General features: G+C 39.6%; 1 protein-coding gene across 14 annotated transcripts in view; it reads left to right on the top strand.

Annotated features, from left to right (window-relative positions):
- Nucleotides 1-22,312, top strand: part of RBFOX2 (RNA binding fox-1 homolog 2) — a 262,455-nt gene that overhangs the window by 165,157 nt on the left and 74,986 nt on the right. Inside the window, exon 1 of one of the 14 annotated variants that reach the window (XM_060025580.1) lies at nucleotides 6,643-6,950. The exons of the other annotated variants lie outside the window; for them this stretch is intronic. Coding sequence (XP_059881563.1) covers nucleotides 6,924-6,950 — 27 coding nt within the window. The 5' untranslated portion in view covers nucleotides 6,643-6,923. Of the gene's footprint in view, nucleotides 1-6,642; nucleotides 6,951-22,312 lie in introns of those variants that run through there. 14 annotated transcript variants of the gene reach the window in all.

Below are 22,312 nucleotides of genomic sequence, written 5' to 3'. Positions count from 1 at the left end.
GCCGCTGATTGTGTACATGTGCAGTGAAGAAAATCCACATGTAAGTGGACTTGCACAGTTCAAACCCATGTTCTTCAGAGGTACACTGTATTTAATACCACTGAACGGTATAAATGGCTAAGATGGTCAATTTTATGTTATTGTGACAACTTGTTGCAAGTTAGGGGTTCATCTAGTGTCGCAGTTTTTCCTGAGGCAGTTTTACTTAACCTGTCACCCATCAAACACATTGGCACTGATTATCATTTTGAGGTGAATGGGGCAGCTGGAGGGAGAAGAAGCAGGAACTTACATTTTGGGGGGTGTAGCTGTGTATCCTGATTTGAGGGTTCAGGAGAGCCAAGTACAGCTTAAGGATATTAGGCATCTGGAAGACTGAGAGACAGTGACCTATCTAAAAGATACGTGTGCCTAGAGGATGCTCAGGTCTGCAGAATGCTATAGAGCGACTTAGCCCATAGGCTGTCCACTTCTTTGTGGGCAGATGACCTTGATGTCAAGGGGGATATATATATATATATATACTTTAATTTCTCATTTCAAATTAATTTATTGCTCACCAAATGTTTTTTGAGTTATGGGCCAGGTACTATGCCAGGCACAGGGATTTAGTGGTGAAGAAAACCAGCAGAATCTCCAGTAATTTAGTAATAGAGATGTGGCATATTGTATTATTGGAGAAACAGTACACTTCAGTTTTCACCAATTAATCATGTATTTTCTTGATAATCTGGTTATTCCTAAACTTGTTTATGTCCCATCCCTTTAAGTATTTGTGTAAGAACCTTTTCCTTAGTCTCTCAGAGAATACAGAGAATGTACACATAATTTCAATTGCATATATGACTCAGTTTAGAGTTTGGGATAGTTTAAAGAGATTTTAAAGAGTATTTTCTGCAAATCTAGTTAATAATGTATGAAGTGATGTTTTCTAATATCTCTGGCCTCACCTGTGTCTTAGTGTGTACTATTTGTGATCTTGTTCTAAAGGTTGGTTTGGGGGGACAGGAAGTAAATATAAGGATTATTTGTTTTTTATAAGCATATAACGTTTAAAGCAGTTGATCTCAAATTTTGCTTACCTTTTTTTCTAGAATGGGTTATATATAACTGAACACTGCCTAACCCTGAGAAAATGAGCTAGGATATAGTGGAATTATCTATAATTTGGCTTTATTTATATTAAAGAGAATGCTGGGACAAGGAATATTAAAGTAGTATTGTCTGAGAAATGCTTCTGGAAAGGTATTTATATCTATTAGGTGTAAATTGTTATTTACACTTAGGGTTATGAGGGGGGGACATGCTGTGAAAAGCTTTTATACTAACAAGTTTTTATTATTGCCAGAAATGCTGTCCCTTTAATGTTGCTTTTCACTTGGGTGTTAGCGGCAGCCTGGGAAAGTATGAGCAAACCCTGCCTTCTGGTCAGGGACTCTTGGACCTGCTTTTAGCATTGCTGGTAAGTGGGTGGAAGGTAGGAAGGTTGAGTCCCTAAAATTGTGAGGAGCAACGCCACCTAAAGGGAGTTGTTTTTTTTTTTTAATCAGTGAGTGTTGTTTTGTCTAGGATCTGAACTATTCTAATAAAGTAGAAAACAAAGCCTTTCTCCCGCTCCCTCATTTTGTACATCTTCCTTTCGCCTTCAAATTTCTAAGATACTGAAGTAAATTTATAAATTTAAAGACATTTCCAAGTACTCTTTGGGAAGAAAAGAATGCTTTTATAGTATTTTGATAACCACAAAGATGCTCTTCGTTCTTAGGTACCCGCATATGGATAAATAAATGGCTAGAGGTAGAAATCAAGGCATTACAGTTTGATTTCATCAAACATTTATTCATCTACTAACGTATTCAGGCGTTGGGTTAGGAACTGCGTTAGGATTGTGAAACACAGTTCCTACCCTCAGATTGCTCACAGTCTGGTCAAAGTTATGCAGAAACAGTATCAACCATGGCTTAGGCGCTAAGGCACAGGGATAAGGGGTACCTAACCCAGGTGTGGGAGCAGGTAGGGCAGCAAAGGCTTTCTGGAGCAGGGGGATCCCTGAAGTGAGCCTTGAAGGATGAATTAGCCAGATAGAAGGCCGTACGCAAGGGAGGAAGAACAGAAAACAGAACAGAACAGAGGTGTCATTGAGGAACTAACTGCAAGTCGTGAAGTGTGGTAGGAGCAGAGGAGAGCAGTGGGTGGGGAGAGGGAAAGCCGGGGCTCTGGACAAGGGGGCTGAAGCCACGTTATGTGTGTTAGATGCCTACTTAAGAGTTAGAATTGTCCCCCTTGTTAGGCTGTGGGCAGTAGTTGAGTTTAATCAGGGAAGTGGCATGATGAGATTTGTGTTTAGAAAGATCAAGCTCTGAGAGTAGTAAGAAGCCTGCATGGGAAGAGGGGTAGACTGAAGGCAGGGAGATAAGTAGGAGGCTGAATGCAAAATAATAAGGTCAGAACGGAATTTGTGGTGCTAGGGATGAAAAGAAAGGGCACATTTCAGTGAAATCAAAAAGACTTGCTTCTGGTTTGGTGTGATATTGAGTGAGAAGGAGGAGTCTTGGAAGGACTGCAGACTTCCCATCAAATTTGGGTTTAAATCTGGACACTTCAGCTTGCTAGCTCTGGTGACTTTGGGCAAGATACTTAGCCTCACCTGGTCTTAGTTCCCTCATCTCTGCAAAGGAGATAAAAATATCTTGTCTTGAGGATGAAATGAGCTAAGAATGTGTGTAGTTGCCTGATAAGACACCACAGAGTAAGTTTTCAAGAACTGATACCTCTTTTACTGGTTATAAAGTTTAACCGCATTTCACCAAGTAAACAAACATGGCAGAATGAGTACTAGAATCCAGACTTCACACATACAGGGATTTTATCTCCTTTGCCCATTTAGTTTTCCCCCAGTGCCTAGAATAGTGTCTGGCACATAGTAGACACTCAAACATTTGCTAAATGAATTAGTGATTCGATTTTAAGAATTTAATTTAGTTTTGGTCTTTTAAGATAGAGAAATTTGTAGGATATCTAAATGGAGATGACCATTATTTAGCATTTGGATATTTTGATCTGGAGTTCAGGAGAGATATCTGGACTGGATATAGAAATGTGGGGGCCATCAAGGTAAATGGGTGGTAATTGAAGCTATGGGATGGATTACATCACCTACAGCAAACGTGTTGGTCAACAGGAGGCCTCGGGAACTAAGGACCATTGTTTAACTTTTTTGAGATGTGTACCCTTTTGAAAATCTGATGAATACCGTAGATCCTCTCTGCACAGAAATGCACATAAAAATAACAAATTTCCACCAGGGTACCTGTGTGAAAAACTATATACCTTGGGTTAAGAACCTGTGGTGTGCAGTAGAAAGAGGTCTGAAGATGCCGCCTCAGGCAATACCAACACAGAAGGTGGGCAGAGGAAAAACAGTAAGATGGGGAAGCGAGTTAACAGGAAAAGAGGAAAATCAAGAAAGACTCAGAATAAGAGTTTCCAAAAGGAGGGAGTGCCAAATGCCACAGACAAGTCAAAGAAGGTATAACACGTCCATTGACTTCGGCCATCAGAGGTCTTTGGTGACTTTAATAAGATCCATTTCCGTTGAGTGGTATGGGGGAAAGGAAGCTGGAGTTCTGGGGATTACATAGAACACTGAGCAAACAATGAAGACATTGAGACAACTAGGAGAAGTTCCTTCATTTGTTTATTTATTAACAGATATTTATTGAGCACCTACCGTGTATCAGGCACTGTGCTGGAAGCTGGAGGTTGATCCACAAGGGTGGATGTGGTCTCCTCCCCTAGCTGACGTTCTTATTGTCTGTTTGCCTGCCTACCTCCCCAGCCCCCTCACTCCTGCCCAGAAAATGCCCTGAAATGCGTTTCTCCTGGGTACCACTGGGCACACTCAGCCACCAGGGCCCTCCAGTTGTTTTGCTGGGTCAGATCCAGACTGTTCAATTGCTCTTCTCTCATTTGGGCACGAGGGAGCAGATTGTCCTCTGTAACACCACCCTTTAAAGTCAGGGATGCACATCAAAATACCCTTGAGTTCGTGCAGTGCTCACTATGATCAGTGAGTTTATGAAAATTATTTTAATACTTTTGTTTTTCACCTTTAGCTCACACTAACTCTTTCTTGTGGTAATGACTTTTATACGTTTATTATTTGCATTATAAAACAGTGGTCCTAAATGTAGAAAAGAGGCATGAATACCAGACCTAGGGAAACCTTTATCCCAGTCCTAGACTTTTTGCATGTGGGAATCCCTGATTTTTATTTTAAAAATCTCTTCTTGGGGCTTTGTTGTCTTTCCATACGTATGGAGGTTTGCCAGCTTCAAGACAGCCATGGCTTTCATAAGACTAGCATGTGTGTGAGTGTGAGTGAGTGAGTGTGTGTGTGTGGCGGGGGGAGTGGGGGACTCTGTCTTGGTGCTCCTGGTTTTTTGCCCCTAGCACTATTGTGGACCAGTGGATTCAGAGAATGGTATACAGTGATCCTGAGTTTATTTCTTATATTAGAACTGAAAGCGTAAATAATTATCCCATAAATATGATTTAGATTTTCCCAGAAGCACACTGCATTGCCCCTGCTTCCAGTGAAACTCGCCTACCTCTTTTCTGCTTCCTCACTTTGTCTTTAAAATTTTTTGACTGCATTTTATCTCCAGATTGGCTTTTCAGTTGCAAATTCAGAGAATGTAATATGTTCTATCTTCCAGATCATTTCTAAAAATGTTAAATAAGTACAAGTTCAGAACCAATCTATTCCTTTTCTCTTAATGTTTTTTTCTAATGTTTAAAGATCCCATTCTTTTGTACATATTTCTTTACACGTACAGGTTATACTAAAAGTATACTGATAGCTGTAAAATGCCCAGAACAATGCCTGACATATTGTAGGTACTCAGTAAATGGCAATGACTGTGCCGGTTTCTCCAGACTCTCCAGATTGTTTGGTAGTTCCTGTGTTCTTTTCAGAATTGTTAAAATGATTATTAATTTGGATGGGAGGATGGGAGCGTGATGGTGGTTCATTGGCAATGTGCCAACCAACATTATTATCCGGCACTTTTTTTTTTTTTTTTTTTTTTTGCTGTACGCGGGCCTCTCAATTGCTGTGGCTTCTCCCGTCGCGAGCACAGGCTCCGGACGCGCAGGCTCAGCGGCCATGGCTCACGGGCCCAGCCGCTCCGCGGCATGTGGGATCTTCCCGGACCGGGGCACGAACCCCTGTCCCCTGCATCGGCAGGCCGACTCTCAACCACTGCGCCACCAGCGAAGCCCAATATGGCACATTTTTTTAAAGCTTGGTTATACATTTTGCCAAATAATCCTCATTGAGACAGCAAAAACTTAAGTATTCTCGGTGTGATTTGTGATTTTTAATTTTGATTTCTTTATGTGTTTATTTTAAAAATAGAAAGCTCAATTTTGGAATTAATCTCTTTGTTCTTCAGGTAATCTATTAGAGATTATAACATAAATATAGCATAACTTAAAATATATAATAAAACCTTTAGAATAGGATCTTATTTATTAGAATACTAAAAAATTAGAAAATCTTTATTTTTATGAGACAAACATCATAAACTCATCAAACATTCACATAGGTTACTTTATTTGAATATATAATAATAGAAAGTAGGGAGATATGACATTTATATTCAGAGGTCAAAGACTTTTCCAAGATCACTTGTAAAGGGCAGAATTATGACTTTGACCAGGACTTCTGAACTGAATCACACCTTTATGCTTTTTTTCATTATGACTTTTTACAAAGAGAAGTTAAAAGAAACTCTTACATTCAGTAAACATTCTCCCAAACCTCCTGTGTCTATAGCACTCTATAGTAACAATGACTAGTTATAGTAATGACACATGTCCAGTGTGTGTACAAGAAAGGGTTTATGTTTTTCAATAGAGGCTGAGATGCAGAAGGCTGGGGAACGCAAAGGGTAAATTCTCAGTTAATCAGAATTTTAAATGAAGCTGGAAGCCTTGAGCAGCCAAATTTGTATCCACCTTAAGCTTCTTAAGCAGTCATGTTTGTAGATACCTTTTTCAGAATCCCCAAGTTTTTTACAGTAGAAAAAAAGAAGCACTTAAATTACCTCCCTCCTCTCTTTTTGTCCTTTGTAGTCATTAGACTAGTTCAGGGCAAGCAGTTTCTTGCATATTTCCATTCCTTGAAAACCTTCCAGTCAACCCATCATTGAGCAGCTCTTCTCATCTTTTATTGCATCCGCTGCATCTATAAACTGTACATCAGTGGACATTTTTTTTAATAGTTTGTTTCGCTCCTTATTTATTATCAGGTATTCTTAGATGGAACGTTTTAAATCTGTACTTACTATGGTAAGCTGCTGTGAATACTTCCCGTGCCATATAATTAATGCCACCATCGGAGAAACTCCTTAAAATATGCGGGCACATGGCGCCTGCCCTTCCCTCTCTCCCCCCCTCCTTCCCTCCTCCCCTCACACACACACACACACACACACACACACACACACACACACACACGCGTGCGCAAAGCACACACCAAACTGCCATTCTCCAGCAGGCCTGTTTCTGGAGTTGGGAGATGTCAGCCTGCCGGGAGGGGGTGGGAGGAGGAGGAAGAGGTGGGGCTCTACTCTGATTAATTACCTTAGGCATTCGGGGGTGGGGCTTCCTTCAGCCATCTGCCTGAGATATGGGAGGGAGCTGGAGAAAGAAGGAGGGGGAGAGACTGCCAGAGAGGAAGAGAAAAGAAAGGAAGAAACACTAGAAAGAAAAAGGAAGGAAACCGGGATAAAGGGAGAACAATCACCCACCCTTTAAGAGCTAGACTTGGGGGGGGGGAGGGGGGTGGAAAGCAAGCTGTGGAAGGTGTGCCCCAGCGCGACCGCTTTGAAGTGTTCATCATCTGTTCCATTTGGTTTATGGAGAAAAAGAAAATGGTAACTCAGGTAAGATCTGTGTTTCCTCCGTGCGTTTCTTTTCTCGTTTCTGAGATCTAAATAAGATGGGGGGTGGGGCATAGTCACCAGAGTTTTAATTATTACTGTCTTTTTAGAAAGGGCCAGAATTATTGTTATCAGCTGGAAAGTGTTAGTCTGTGCCTGTTGTGAGTCCGTGTGTGTGGTGTATCCGTATCCTTTTTTCTCTCCCCTCCCTTAGCTCCATAGCAGATTCCTGTTTCCTGTACTGTGCAGCTGTAGCTCAGGAAAGACCCTGTGGGGATTTGTCTACCTCTTTGTCTTGGTTCTGAGAAGAGGGAGGGAGAGAGAGACTGCAGAGGTAGGAAGAGATTCTTGTAGACTGCCAAAAAGACGGGAGAGGGATTGACTTCCTTTTAAGAATTGCAGAAGAATTTGTGTTATAAGGAAATCTGATTCCTGATTCGCTTTGGTTTCTCAGAATTGGCAATGGACTTGCAGTTTTGCTGCCTTTGCTCTAAATGGCTTATTAAAAATGAAGGCTAGAAAAATGTTTCATTTTCATGTCTTTGTTACTGGCAAAGACTGTTTTCTGTGAGAACATAGAAGCATCCAGGTGCAGCAGAGGCAGGTAGAGCCCTCCCTGGCAGAAGAACAAGTCTGAATATATAAATGACAATCACGGGCATTAAAAGACATCTGAAGGAGAGGGAGTAGGAAATGGAAGACCTCTCCCTCTCTCTCCCTCTCCCTCTCCCTCTCCCTCTCCCTCTCCCTCTCCCTCCCTCTCCCTCTCCCTCTCCCTCTCCCTCTCCCTCTCCCTCTCCCTCTCCCTCTCCCTCTCCCTCTCCCTCTCCCTCTCCCTCCCTCTCCCTCTCCCTTTCTCCCTCTCCCTCTCTCTCTCTCTCTCTCTCTCTCCATCTCCCTCTCCCTCTCTCCCTCTCTCCCTCTCCCTCCCCCCCCCGCCCCTCTCCCCCCCCCACCCCATACCTCTCTCTCCCCCCCTGTCTTTGGTTATACCAGGCAATATCTGCATTTTAGCAAGTCATTCCTGACAAATGGAAAGGTGAATACTCTTCCCCAATTTCCCCTGGCTGTGCTCTTTTTCTTTTTGGCACGTTTCTGTATGTTCCTTTTCCCTTTTTTTTAATATATAGGTTGAGAGGAAACGATGAGACTGTGATTTATCAATGAGAATTGTTTGCATTGTGGAACGTTCATGTCCTTTAGTCTCAGACTTAAGATCAGTTTCACTCCAGGCTTTTATGCTCTATAGGGAAATTTCATCACTGGACAGTGCTTTCCTTTTAAGGAGGTTGCCCCCCTTTTTTTTTTTTTTTTGTATTCTCTCATCTCTTTTCCTAAGTCACCACCGGAGGGCGAGAGAGTCAACTGGCTATCTGGATAGAGGCATCATTTTAGGAACTGGAACCCTGTTCTGTTAAATGTTATATAATGCCCCGCAGTGCTGTTTGGAAGGAGGTAAAGCATTAAGGAGATTTTCCCAGCATGACCGAGAGGAAAGGGAAGTTTCAAAGAATATGTCTTTCCATAGTAATTTTTCAGCAGATCTGAGTTTGGAGATTATTAAGAAACCCCTCCCTCTTCTGGAAAGTGGAGAAACCCTTGAAATATTTTCTCTTCCACTTCTTATCCCTTCATCGTCAGCCCGATTAACTCTTTTGAAATATTGCTTTACTTTTTAAAAAAGAGAAAATATGTTTCTGGCTTCTCTTTGTTGCTTGGGAGATGATACTTCTTAAACTTGGAGCCTCGTTTAGTTTTCGTTAACTGACCATATTAGAGGGTACCAGCTCTCTTCTTTCTCAGCTGTTACTGGAGCCTTTTCAACTACTTGACTTTTCATTGTATGTATTGTATATATTTTTAAATCAGTGAAAGAGTTATCTAAACTAGGACTTCTTATAATCAGAGGTTTTCCGTGGCCTCTTGGAGCCTGTCCCCTTAGTTTCTAGAGCAGCTGAGTAAACATGTGCAAGCCCAAGTTCAAATGCACAAGCATTTGCACACTTAATATCTTGGTCTTAATAAGTATTTAAGGAAACTATAATTTCAGGAATGAAGCAGAAGAGATAAATAGAAACTGGAAAGAGGCATCTGGGGGAGGTTAAGAATTCTAATAGGTAAGTGAAAATCATTATGATTTTCTCAGTGTGTGTGAATGCTGAAGGAAACAAGGAACTCACTTTTGCCCATCCTGAATTTATACAAATGGAAAGTACAGAATGTCAAACTTGTGAATTTTCAATATTCCAGCATGTTTGTTTTTTGTATACACTTTCTGTGTTAATGTAACATACATAAAATAGCAAGATAGGCCAAATCTTTATTTGTCCTATGGTTTGGTTTTGTTTTGTTTTTGGTGGGGGGGTAGTTTTTGGTTTTTTGAGCTAGACGTCAAATCCCAATATTTGATAATGATCTGTCACATAAGCTTTCTGCATAGAAAATGTCTGCAGTGTTTAGGGTTCACTTATCAAAGTTAAACAGTTTATTGTGGTATTTAGTATCTTAACAGGTATATTAAGAAAAGTATTTAGGTATGTTTTCATCATTTTGTCATCTAGGTTCTTTGCATCTTTGATCTTAACATTTCTATATCCCGTGGTTTCCATCGCTCACTTGGTGGAAGGTGAAGGGCCTTCAGTGGATGACATTTTCATCACGTTTATATCCATATTTGTAGCTACACGGTGTACACACATTGTTACTATATATGCTCTGGTTTTATAAGGCCTGTTTTTGGTTTATAAGGCTCTGTTATTTACAATAAGTTATCAGAGTTTTGCTTTAAAAAAAAGCAAATGGCAATTTAATTTCAGAATTCTAGTATAGTAGACAGACATGCTCATGTGACTTTTAAAAAATAACTTTAGGTTTATCTGTCATTCCTGTATATGTTACAGGAGTATTTCACTGAGGTACTCTCTTCTTTCAGAGCATGTGAACCAAATTATTGCATCTCCTCACATCTGTGAATATAACAACGTGGAATAAAAGGAAGGAGAAGAGATACATTCTTGTAATACGTGTCAAATTAGACAAAGTTGTAAATGACTTAAACTCCAATTAATAAGAAAGGTTATACTATTTGTTGTTGAAAGGGAAAGTATACTAGGCAGAGAGGAAAAGATTTTACAGTGTGGACGTTAAAGAAAATTTTTGTTCTCTACTATAGCGTAAGACTGCCAGTTTCTGTGGAACGCAAAACCCTCCCTTTCTTGGACAGCTCAGTGCTTTGCTGGCATTTTCTTCAAAATCTGTTTTCCATCAGGACCAAGAGGAGGGAAGGTGTTAAGAATAAGGGAGGTTGGAAAGGAGGTTGCTGTTCCTTTAAATAGTGCGGGGGAGCCCAAGTGGCAGCAGGCCACTCCGGAGTGTATTCTTTTGTAATGAATCACCACCAGTTCTATTGTCTGCTATCTCCACTCTTAGTAGCTGGAAGGCCGAAGTCTTTTACCTGAGCTGTGGCCAGGTCCCTATTCGTTCCAGGGTGGCTGGGAGGAGAGAAGAGGGAGGGTATTTTATGCTTTAATTAAAGACCGGTAAGAGAGCAGGTATGTTTTGCTTTGTTTCATTTTCTATTATCCTTTCTGTTTTTTTTTTTTGTTTTTTTGAAATGAGTTGGAGTAGGGAATCTATTCTCTGATTTTGCTAAGCGTATCCCATTTTCTGTGCATTTTGAAGGTCCTCCGTGACTATTTAGTCTCCATTTTGTGGCAGTGCTTTCAAGTGATTCCATTGGGTTGCCAGCCAGGTCCCCCCGATCCCATCCCACCCTTCATCCACAGAGCTTCAGCCCACACTGTTGGCTTTGGCTCACTTCCACTTTCTATGGGCTGCACAGGACTCTGGGAAGTTGGGGGGTAGGCGGAGATTGGGTTTGAGGCTAATTTATGTTCCTTTACAATGAACCAAAAAAAGCCTCACTTTTTCCAGAGCTTTGGTTTCTTTCTAAATTCTTCTACATTGCTCCTTATCGTCAGTTATAACCATTTCCTTGCCAAGACCAAGGCTGGCCCTTGAAAAATATTGCTATTCCAAAAATTACTCAGTTCCCCTGAAAAGATACCCAGAATTCCATATAAGTAATTAAATCTGAGCAGTTTTGATTTACTAAATGGTTTTTCTTCCCAGTCACCTCCCATGCCCCAAAACACACACCTTTTTTCGGCTCCTTCCCTTTATTTTTTTCCTTTATCTTTCTTCTTAGTTTTGTAGTCGAGACTAGGAAAGCTTAGTGTTTGACAAACTGCTATTCAGGATTGTATTGCTCCGGAGCACACCTCCATGTTGAAAGCCCCTCTCAGTGGCTTAGCTCAAAGTCCTGGTTGTGTTCCTCCAGTTTTCTGTTCTTCCCTGAAAATTTTCACACTCACATCCAAAAGATCGCCATATGGGAACAATCTCATTTCTCTTTTGACTTCTGGTTCGTGGACTGCTCACATTTTAACTTCATGTAATACCTTACCTTGGTTTGTTTCTTGGGCATCTATCTGTATGTGATTGTCATGGTGATGATACAGCATCCTTTTGGTGTACAGTTCCTCTCTGGAATCTGGCGTTGATATCTGAGGCATTCCCTTCTGGAATCATAATTCCTCACTTTTTTCCCCCAACATTCCAAAACCACTGTCAAATCTTTCTTAAACGTTTCTAAACAATACTTCATATGTGAAATCTAACAAACACAAATGGAATGCTCCCCTGCAGTGAACGCTCTGTTGTTTCCAATGTAGTAATTTCATTATTGGGTTTGGATGCTCAGCTTCCAAGCAGAAATGTTTCAGTCTGCCATCATGATGTATGTTTCCATTTCCCAGATATGCAAATGTGCCTCTATTACTAGTAGAATGATTAAGTTCAGGAAATCTTGGAGTCAAATAATTCATAAGAGGTCATTGCCAGAGTGCAGTGCAGGTCTGATTTTGTCGCCCCTGTGCTTTAAACCTTCCATTTGTTTCCCTTCAGACCCCAGTGTCCTCACTCTGGTCTCTGAGGCCCTGAGTGATCGGGAACCTGGCTGTCTCTCCAGCCTTATCTCCTGCTGCCCTTCTCTTCCCATATTCTGCTCCAGTGGCACTGGCCTCTTTGCTATTCCTTTTAACACACCTTGCATCTTCCTGCTCAGAACCTTTCCTTCTGTTTTTCTTTTAGATGGAAATGCTCATCCCCCAGGCTTCTCAAGAGTTCTTCTTTGACCTTCCTATCTCAACTTGAATTCCCCAATTGTTCCCTATTCCCTTAACCTGCTTTTTCTTCACTTATCACTGATATTAGTGTTTGTCATTACTCTTTATTTGCTTGTTTATTATCAGTGCTACCCTACCCCTACAAAGAATGTAAGTTCTGTGAGTCAGGGACCTTGTCAGCAGTCTCTTGTATTCCCGGTGTCTAAAACTGTGCCTGGCATGTAGTCAAAATAATAGCTAATCAGCTAATCTTTATATGTGATGTATTACTGTCAGGTACTGTGCTAAGCACTTTACCTACATTAACTCATTGAATCCTCTCATCAACCCTATAATTATCCCCATGGGACAGAAGAAGAAACTGAGGCATATTACGCTTACATAACTTGCCCCAATTTATAAGCTACTAAGGTGTTGTGGGGATTCATATCCACAGACTGGCTTGGGAATCTGTGCTCTAGTGCCCCTTGTAGGCATTACATATTCATTTAATACTTGCTGACTGTGTGAATGAATGAATTTAGTTGAGACTCTCTTATTCACTTACGGGATTTCCATCTCTGACATGTTCAAGGCTTTGATGAATACTTGCAATAACAAGGAATTCACTATAGAATAAAATGAATTTATTTTTCTAATATTACATAATAGTAATAGATTAGATAACATTATAGAGTATATATTATGCATTAGGCACTGTCATCAGTGCCTTATGTAATTCCTTTCAGCAGCCTTATAAGTACTGTTAACGTTCGTATTGTAGAACTTAGGACACAGGGATACAGAGAGGTTAAATAACTTGGCCAAGTTGACAGCATCAGGATTTAAACCCAAGGAGTTTGGCTCCAGCTTCCCTGTTCCTAACCACCACTAATAGTTACTGTTATTGAAATAACCTTTTGTTCTTGCATACCACTTTGTACCAATTTTACGTACAAATCACATTTACATACAAACAGTTGTATTCATATCATATGTCACTTGTCAGTCTCTTTTTTAGGTAGGTGGTGTTCCCACCCCCCACCCCCGCCCCACCCGTTCGATAGAATTTGACATTCAAGAGGTCAAGCAACCTTGTAGTTCTGGGAACAGACAGGGATAGGTTCCAAATATGAGATCCATTTAATTCCAAATTGGCATACTCTTCCATTATACTACAAGCCTCATAGGTAAAGAGTTCCATTGTTGGCTGTTACAAAGTAGAAATGTTTTCCTTATGGTGAGCTAAAATCTGTTTTCATTATTGTCTTCTCATTGTTTCTAGTTCTGTCATCCAGAGTCACATGGAGTGGTTAGTTAATCTCTCTTCTTCATAAAACCCAAGTATTTGAAAATAACTGCTAAGTGTTCCCTTCAATCTTCTGTTCTCAGTACTCATCTTACCTACCTCCTTGAATTATTCCTCATAGATATGAAACCATATGGTTTCTATAGTCTTTACTGTTCTGGACTAATTATGACAATTTATATGAATGATTTATCATTTATATCCAATTACTAAGTACTTATGAGTATTATTAGGTATCATATCTTTGTTATAAGTTTTGGTTTTTGATAGCATGTTGCGTTTACTCAGTTTTCATAGCCTATTGACCATGCAGTGTTGTCAGCAATTTATTTATTTATTCTAAAATTTATTTATTTATTTTTGGCTGCGTTGGGTCTTCGTTGCTGTGCGTGTGCTTTCTCTAGTTGTGGCGAGTGGGGGCTACTCTTTGTTGTGGTACGCAGGCTTCTCATTGCGGTGGCTTCTCTTGTTGCAGAGCACGGACTCTCAGGCGTGTGGGCTTCAGTAGTTATGGCGCATGGGCTTAGTTGCGTCACAGCATGTGGGATCTTCCCGGACCAGGGCTCGAACCCATGTCTCCTGCGTTGTCAGGCGGATTCTTAACCACTACACCACTAGGGAAGCCCTTGTCAGCAATTTATAACTTCAATATAAGAGTATATTACCCTCAACTCTTAAGTAGAATATTGTTTTTCTTCTCCATTCTAAAGCATGCTGTGAGCTGATTGGCAAGAATCTACTTGCCTTCTAACTTTTCTAGGTCTTGCCCAGATCCCTCAAAGGTTACTAACACTGAAATTTTCACTTTTTAAACTTATTTTTTAGAAATACTGTTTTGAAGATGCCAATTGGACCAACAGATGATATATTAAAAATCAGCAAAAGTAAATTTGATCACCTCTCTTGAGATGTTGAAATTGTATCAAAAAAGAGTGTTGAGGGCTTCCCTGGTGGCGCAGTGGTTGAGAGTCCGCCTGCCGATGCAGGGGACACGGGTTCGTGCCCCGGTCCGGGAGGATCCCGCATGCTGCGGAGCGGCTGGGCCCGTGAGCCATGGCCGCTGGGCCTGCACGACGGGAGCCTGTGCTCCGCAATGGGAGAGGCCACAGCAGTGAGAGGCCCGCGTACCGCAAAAAAAAATTTTTAAAAAAAGAGTGTTGAAGAGCCAAAATTGGGAATTATAGAGTCTTTTAAATCAGTAGCAACAGTGAATCATGATCTTATTTTTCTATTGAGAATAGAAGTAAAACACAACCAAAAAATAAATTAAACCCTTGAAAAATATTCCGATTTAACAATCCATATTATAAATCAAATGCCTTAGAAATAGTCTTAGATTAGCTTACTTTGGCATATTATGCTTTTCATCATTCCTCTTGAATTTTTTCAAAGGGCTACCAGTTTCAGAATATTAGAATAACATATCTTATTTAATTAATGGTCCAGGAAATAAGTATAGCTAGACTGCTGTTAACAGAAGGAAATGCAGTTTTAAAAATTACAACTTGAAATCATATAACTGGAGATACTTAATTCATTTAGAACTGCAGGATAAAGTTCTGCAAGCAAAATTTGATATTTCGTATATAAAGGAATTGTTAAGAAGAAAATATGGAAATGGAAATCAATCATTACTTTATGAAATTAAAAATAATACTTTTATATCCACAAATAATGTAACTAGTCTTTTATCTAATATTGTATGAGATTTCTTATAAGAACTTCTGAACCGATAAGCTGAGACTTAATTGAAGGAGATGAGACTTTGAAAGACTCCTAACTTAGAGCAGAAATCCATAAACTTTTTCCATAATGGCTAGATAGTAAATAGTTTTGGCTTTGCAAGCCACGCTGTTTCTGTTACAACTGTTCAGTTCTGCTGTTGTAACAAGAAAGTAGTCATGGATGATAGGTAAGTGAATGGGTGTGGCTATGTTCTAGTTAAACTTTATTTTTTTTTAACATCTTTGTTGGGGTGTAATTGCTTTACAATGGTGTCTTAGTTTCTGCTGTAGAACAAAGTGAATCAGCTGTACATATACATGTATCCCCATATCTCCTCCCTCTTGCGTCTCCTACCCTCTCTCTCCCACCCCTCTAGGTGGTCACAAAGCACTGAGCTGATCTCCCTGTGCTATGCAGCTGCTTCCCACTAGCTATCTATTTTACATTTGGTAGTGTATATATGTCCATGCCACTCTCTCACTTCATTAGTTAAACTTTATAAACACTGAAATTTTAATTTCATATTACTTCCATGTGTCACAAAATATTCTTTTTTTTTAAATTTTTTCAACTAGTTGAAAATGTAAAAACTACTCTTAGCTTTTAGGTTGTGCAAAAACGTGTGGTGGGCCAGCTTTGGACCAAAGCCATAGTTTGCCAACACCTGATTCAGAGGGATGCAGTCCTCCCTGGTTTTTAGTAGAAGGAAGGTTTTCCCATATAGCTTGATGACAGGGACACAGTTTCTAGCAGCTTTGATGGGTCATCTTGGATCCACGTTAGGGTGAAACCCTGACTTGCTCTCTCATTTTTCCTCCCAGAAAATTTGAAGATTCTTTTCCTTTCCTCACTTGTCTTCTCCCTCCACTCTACCCCCAAATCTGAACCACTTGCAATTCCCCAAATATGCCATATTTTGTACCTTACTGCTTTTCATATATTTCTTCATATATTATTTTTCACGTATTATTACTGTGGGCCAGAATACCTCTTTCTCCCACAGGAATAATTTCTTGCCTTAAAGATTTAGCTGAGACTTCACTTACTTCAGAAAGCTTGCCCTGTCTCACAGAGTTGTCCCTTTTTTGTGCTTCCTTGGCGTTGTATATGTATTGTTCTCTTAGTCCATAGTATGTATTACTGTAATTGTGAATACATTTGTCTGTTTTTTCCATCAGACTGTAGTTTCTTTCAGGATTGGGACTATATTGCCAGTGTTTATTATTGTATCTGGTTCAATTTAGTATGTAATAATACTTCTTGATTGAATTAATGAACTTTAACTTGTTAATTCATGACAAGTGCAAAACCAGAAGAGTTAAATTGGGTAGTCACATATATTCTAGTGCTTATTACTTAAATCAAGTAATACTTAAAATATAATGTCATTTTGGAAATGGATGCTTTATTTGGTTAGAAGAAAGGAGGATTTTAGAGCAAGCAGCTATTTGGGGAACACACAAATCTCTTGGAGATGTTCCAGTGGAAGTAGCCAGCCCCATCATTTACTATGCTGCCTCTTTTCTCCAGCATTAAAAAAAGGAAAAACAAAAACCCCAGATTGTTTGACTCCAAATAAGTTGATCAGAATATTTGGGGAAATTTAATTCTTTTTGTATTAGATATTGGCACCCCTTCCTTTAATCTGATATTCGGAGGGTAGGAGGAGGTCATTCCACACTTTCCTAGTAGCATGCACTAAAACGAAGTCGCCCGCTGCCATGCTCTTCCTTATCTCATACTGAGGTCCCAGTTAGAATTTTAATTCCAGGAAGAGACCTAATAAGAGAACAGATTTCCTTATATGATAGCAGAGGAAATCCACACCAGCTAACCAAGTCCTTATACCTGGGTCACCAGTGCATGAGGTTCCTTAGTCATATGAGAGGAACTTTCAGCACGAAAGAGAAGAAACAAAAAGAAAACCTGACCCTAGGGGAAACAGATAATCCAGGGAACAGAGAAAGATTTAAAGAAGTATTCTAACTAATGTAGTCAGATTAAAGAACGGAATGCGTTCATAAAACCTGTTCTGGGTGTAATGAGAAGGGAACAGTTTGAGAATGAGAAAGAGCGTGAGAGATTAAGAATGTGATAGTCAAAAGAAAACATGCCATAGAAGGAAAGAAAGTAGAGTTAAAGCTATCTCCCAAGATGCAGAGCTTTAAGATGCGAAGATGGAAAATACGAGAGATAAGTCTCCGATGATTTCCTTAGCCCATGTTCCCTAGAAAATAGAGCCGGAGACAATACCTTATTGGGGAGTATGATCTCAGGAAAGCAGGGGGAGGAAGGGGGAGTGACAACAAGGAAGAAAGGTCGGCCAGAGCTTTGTAAAAGACACTGCTGATGACTTAGTTTCAGTAGAAGTCTTCAGAGAGGTTGTATAGACTGCCGCTCCTCTGCCCAGTCCATTGGAAGGAAATGTGGAGATGTTTTTTATCTACTGGTTTCCTCTCATCTCCTGCTCCTCTTCCGTTTGGTCAAAGTTTGCCATACAAACGGTTAACACACCTGATCCTTTCAGTGGCCTCATGGGGAGGCCAAGTCCTATGTTCTGTGCACAGATCTGCAGATTGACGTGGCATCTAAGTCTGGAGAGGTAAGGAGTCAGTAACCCCTAGGGTAGCCTCCAGCCTTGGAGCCTCTGCCTTTTAAGAAACCATTAGAAGAGGGCCACTCCCAAGAGGGCTGATGAAAGGAAGGAGAGGTAGGAGGCTGCCATTTTCTATCATAAACTCTTCTGTACCCATTCGGTTTGCTATTAGTACATGTACTAATTTCATAAAAATAAAAATTAACTTTAAGAATGGAAAATAGATTACCCAAGACACCCTGGAAATAAATGTCAAAGATCTTTTAGAATGCATTTGGGGGAAAAATGAATTTCAAATATTGAAAGATAAAATCTAATCAGTAGTTTAGAGGGTCCTCTATGCCCCCAACCTGATACTCCCTGCACACTTTTGCTTCGTTTCTCTCCATACCACACCTTCTGTTTCTTGTGTTGCTTGCCTGTTTATCATTCCGCCCCCCCACTAGAATGTAAACTCCATAAGGGCAGGAACTTTGTCTTTTTAATCACTGTTATCTCCCCAGCACCTAGAACAAAGTGTCTAATAATGCATGGTAAGTACTCAATAAATATTTGATGGCAAGAATTGAAGTCGAATAGATGAAGTATGCAAGGGGCATGACTTCCATACAGAGGTATTTGGACTTGACCTGTAGGCATTGAGGAATGTAGGATTTTAAGAAGAGAATTAATTAGCAATATCTGATTTAGGTTTTATTTTAGAAAGCTCATTCTGGCAGCTGCTTGGAAAATTCATTAGGTTGAGGTTAAGTTAGAAGAAAGGAGAACTATTAAAAGAAAGGTTCTTGGGTTAACCTGGGTGAGAGATGATGAGAGCAGAGACTCTCATTTTCCTTTTCATTTCCCACGGTACATAACATGGACTCTCACATGTAGCTTTTCAATTAATATATATATATTTATTTATTTAACAGTAAATATTTATGACTGGTTATATTGTAGTGAGCTTTCAGCAGAGTTCCTAAAGCTATTGAGAGAAAGGTCCCTATCGTTTTTGCCGACTGCTTCAGAAGCAGATATTCAACTACCTGGTTAATTCAATTTAGCATGTATTTTCTAAAGATCGATTACAATGCGCTTATCATTTGGTGAGGAAGCTACAATAAAGAAGTATATGATTCAGTCCCTGATCTACTTAGGGGCTTTACTTGTGAAATGAATAGAGGAAAAGTAAACCATCATGTTAACTATGGTTGCAGACAAAATGCCATTTTGTCCTGGGAAGGGTATAGGGAAAAATTTTGTCTGTTACTATATATATATATATCATACGAATTGCTCTTTTTTTTTTTTTTGTGGTACGTGGGCCTCTCACTGTTGTGGCCTCTCCCGTTGCAGAACACAGGCTCCGGACGTGCAGGCTCAGCGGCCATGGCTCACGGGCACAGCTGCTCCGCCGCATGTGGGGTCTTCCCGGACCGGGGCACGAACCCGTGTCCCCTGCATCGGCAGGCAGACTCTCAACCACTGCACCACCAGGGAAGCCCCGAATTTCTCATTTTAAAGTAGACTATAATAGAATACCCAATGCAAAAATCTGTAAAGAATGATTAACTATTTATTATTCCGGGCACACTACAAAATCTTGCTAATGTTTTATTCTGAACCTGAGTTGTGGCTATTTTCAAGGATATTCCAGTTTAACATCTAGAGAAGATGCAAACTTAATTGCCCATGAAGACACAATAAAGAGTAAATTAATTTAAATTGTAGTGAAAAGTTCGGTTGAGAAAAAGTATAATCATCCATGCATTGTAGAAATCACCAATTACATTGACTAGAGTAGACAGCCAACCATTAATTGTGTGTAAGGACCTTTCATTTCCAAGGAAGCAGGTAGCTGACCCGGAGTATCTCTTGTGGTCTCTTGTTGCCGGTGGAAGACAAGATTCATGGGATGTTTGAGGTTCTAAATACTGCTTTAAGGAGATTGGAAGAAAGAGCTCTTAAGAGGTTGGAGACATTAAGACTATTACAGGGCTTGTCATTTTTAACCTAATAGACATTGGGTTTGAATGACTTTGTTCTGCAATATTTATTTTTTCTGTTTAAATATTTATTGCTTTGAGATGGCAGAACGCAGCCTCAAGGGAGAGGTCAGGCTGGCTTTTCTCTCGAGTAATTTGAAAGAGGGTGTGTGTGTGTGTGTGTGTGTGTGTGTGTGTGTGTGTGTGTGTGTGTTTTTAAGACAAGTGATTTGGTAGTATGTTTGCAATATTCTTGTTGGCCAAGACTGTGTACCTTCCTTAGTATTGTACTAGTACCAGATCCTGAGTCTAAGCATGAAGGTAAAGTATATTGTATTTCCTGTTTTATTTTTATTTATCATCTGTTTGCAAGAGCTTAAAATTGCTCTCCGTCCCCTCCTACACTCCGTCTCCCCTTCATGTGGCTGTAGCACTCTCAAAACTTTGTGTCCTTGTTCCTCAGTTATATCCACTCTAAAAAGAAGGACCCATTGTTAGGCTTGCATTTCAGTAGGTTTACATTAAAAAACAAACAAAAACTGGTGTTTATCCTCTTATCTGTGGGTTCCATATAAGGTAATTCTCTACTTTCAGGTGATCTACATTTATGGCCACTATTACCTTCTTCTCATAGCTTACTCTCTCCCTAGTGTCTTCCCTTCTTCTAGAGGTGTAGATGCTTCTGGGTATTTTCTGGAGGCACCTGCCACCACCATAATTCTCTCCCATTCTGCCAGCCAAAGCCACTAAAGCAGTGTTTCTCAGCGTGGTACCCAAACCACCTACTGGAGTAGTGAGTAGTACCAGGCTCCTACTCCAATGCACTGAAACATAATCTGTGGGGAAAGGGTAGTGATTTTTTAAAAATATGTCCCCAGAGTGGTTGTTATGAACAATAAAATATGGGAATCTCTGCTTTCAAGGAACCAGGTAAAAGATGGGTTTGTGGGTGTGAGGGGCTGGGTCCCTACCGCATGGGGTTGGTGATCTTATTGTTGAGACTGCAGCAGGAATAGATGTGTCCCTGGATTCCTTTTTTGGAATCAGAAATACTTTCCCGTAAAATGAGTATTTCAGTTGGTGATTGGCCTTTTATTACTATAGTGATTATCATATAATCATTAAATCTGTTTTTGTGAGTTTCCTTGGGATCCTGGCCATCTACTAAGCTACAGACAACCAAATGAAAAATGAACTGTTAGAATTCAACCTGAACATAAAAATTGGAGGCTACATGGAAGCTTCATGTATAGGTTTTCCCTCCTAAATTCTAACCTACCTACAGATTATCTGACATCTTATGGCTCTGGGTATAATTTATATTCACTGTAAAAGAGAAAATACATTATTTACTTTAGTCTAACTTTTGCCACTGTTAAATTTAAGCATGTAGGTAAATTAAGAATCTAGAATGAATTTCACTTTGTGCCTAGTAAACTGGCATTGTTTTGTCTTTGTACACGTTTATTCATGCACTTTATTTCTCTGGGTTTTCTTCTTGGTCTATCATTCTTCTACAGAGTTGTTTAAAATTATTTTAATTGATTCTAGATCATCTTAAATCCAATGTTCTGTTCTTATCTTTCTGCATTAATAGTTTTATAGCTCTTTTTTCCCTTTGGTCACAGACGTCTGGGCAGAAGTCACTGCTTTTAGTAGAAGAACTGAGAAGAATGACAGGCCTTTTCTTAGGTATTGTCAACTGAGAGCTTTTTGTAAAGTTTTTTACAAAAGCAAGTAGAGCTTGAAATCTGAGCCTATCTGAGCAATTCGCAGGGGATAAAAATAATATAATTTATAAAATACTTGAGGCAAAAATATTTTTCCTCTGTTACAAACCTAGAGAATTAATGTCCATTTATCTATAGCGTTAGGAAAACGATTAGTGACCTTGGCAATGATAAACTTGTGAGAAGATGCTCTATCTAAAAAAACTAAATGATTCTTTTTGTGATGGTTTGAATAAAATTAATATTGATCTGTTTCTATCGGTGATCTATTCTGAGCATAGATATAATGTGAGAATTGGGAAACTTTTCTGTTAAGATAGGATTTGCAGCCTGTGGTTTGTAGCACAACAGCGGATTAGGTATATAAGTGAGACTCAAGATTACAAACAAACAAAAATACCTTTCTGTCCTTAAGATTACACAGACTTTAATTATCCTAGGAAAATGAAGGCAATTATATTTGGGGCCTTTCTTATAGTACTTTATGCTTAGCTTTATTTGTAGCACAAATAACATTGATACAATTATTAGTTTATGTGCCTTTCTCACCTTTTAAAATTGGTCCTACAAAAGCAAAATCTTATTTTTGCCATTTTGCCTCCCCTCCCTGCCATGTTAAAGACTAGCATGTTGTAAATGTTTAAATGTGAGTAAATAATTGATTCAAATAATACTCAGAATAATTCAGTAAAAACAGAGAATATGCTTAAGAAACGATAAAGCAGACTCATTTACCCCAGTGTAACTTGTAAATAATCAAAAAAACTTTTCTTTGAAGTATTGATAAAGATGAATGGCTTAATAGGTGCTGAATAGTGAGTCTGCAGCTATAAATCTTAAAAAAAAAAATCATCCTGTTCCTCCTCGTTCCCT

This window comes from Delphinus delphis, chromosome 11 (genome assembly GCF_949987515.2).
Source record: "Delphinus delphis chromosome 11, mDelDel1.2, whole genome shotgun sequence".
Taxonomy (NCBI): Eukaryota; Metazoa; Chordata; class Mammalia; order Artiodactyla; family Delphinidae; genus Delphinus; species Delphinus delphis.
This window is presented reverse-complemented; position numbering and strand designations above follow the sequence as displayed.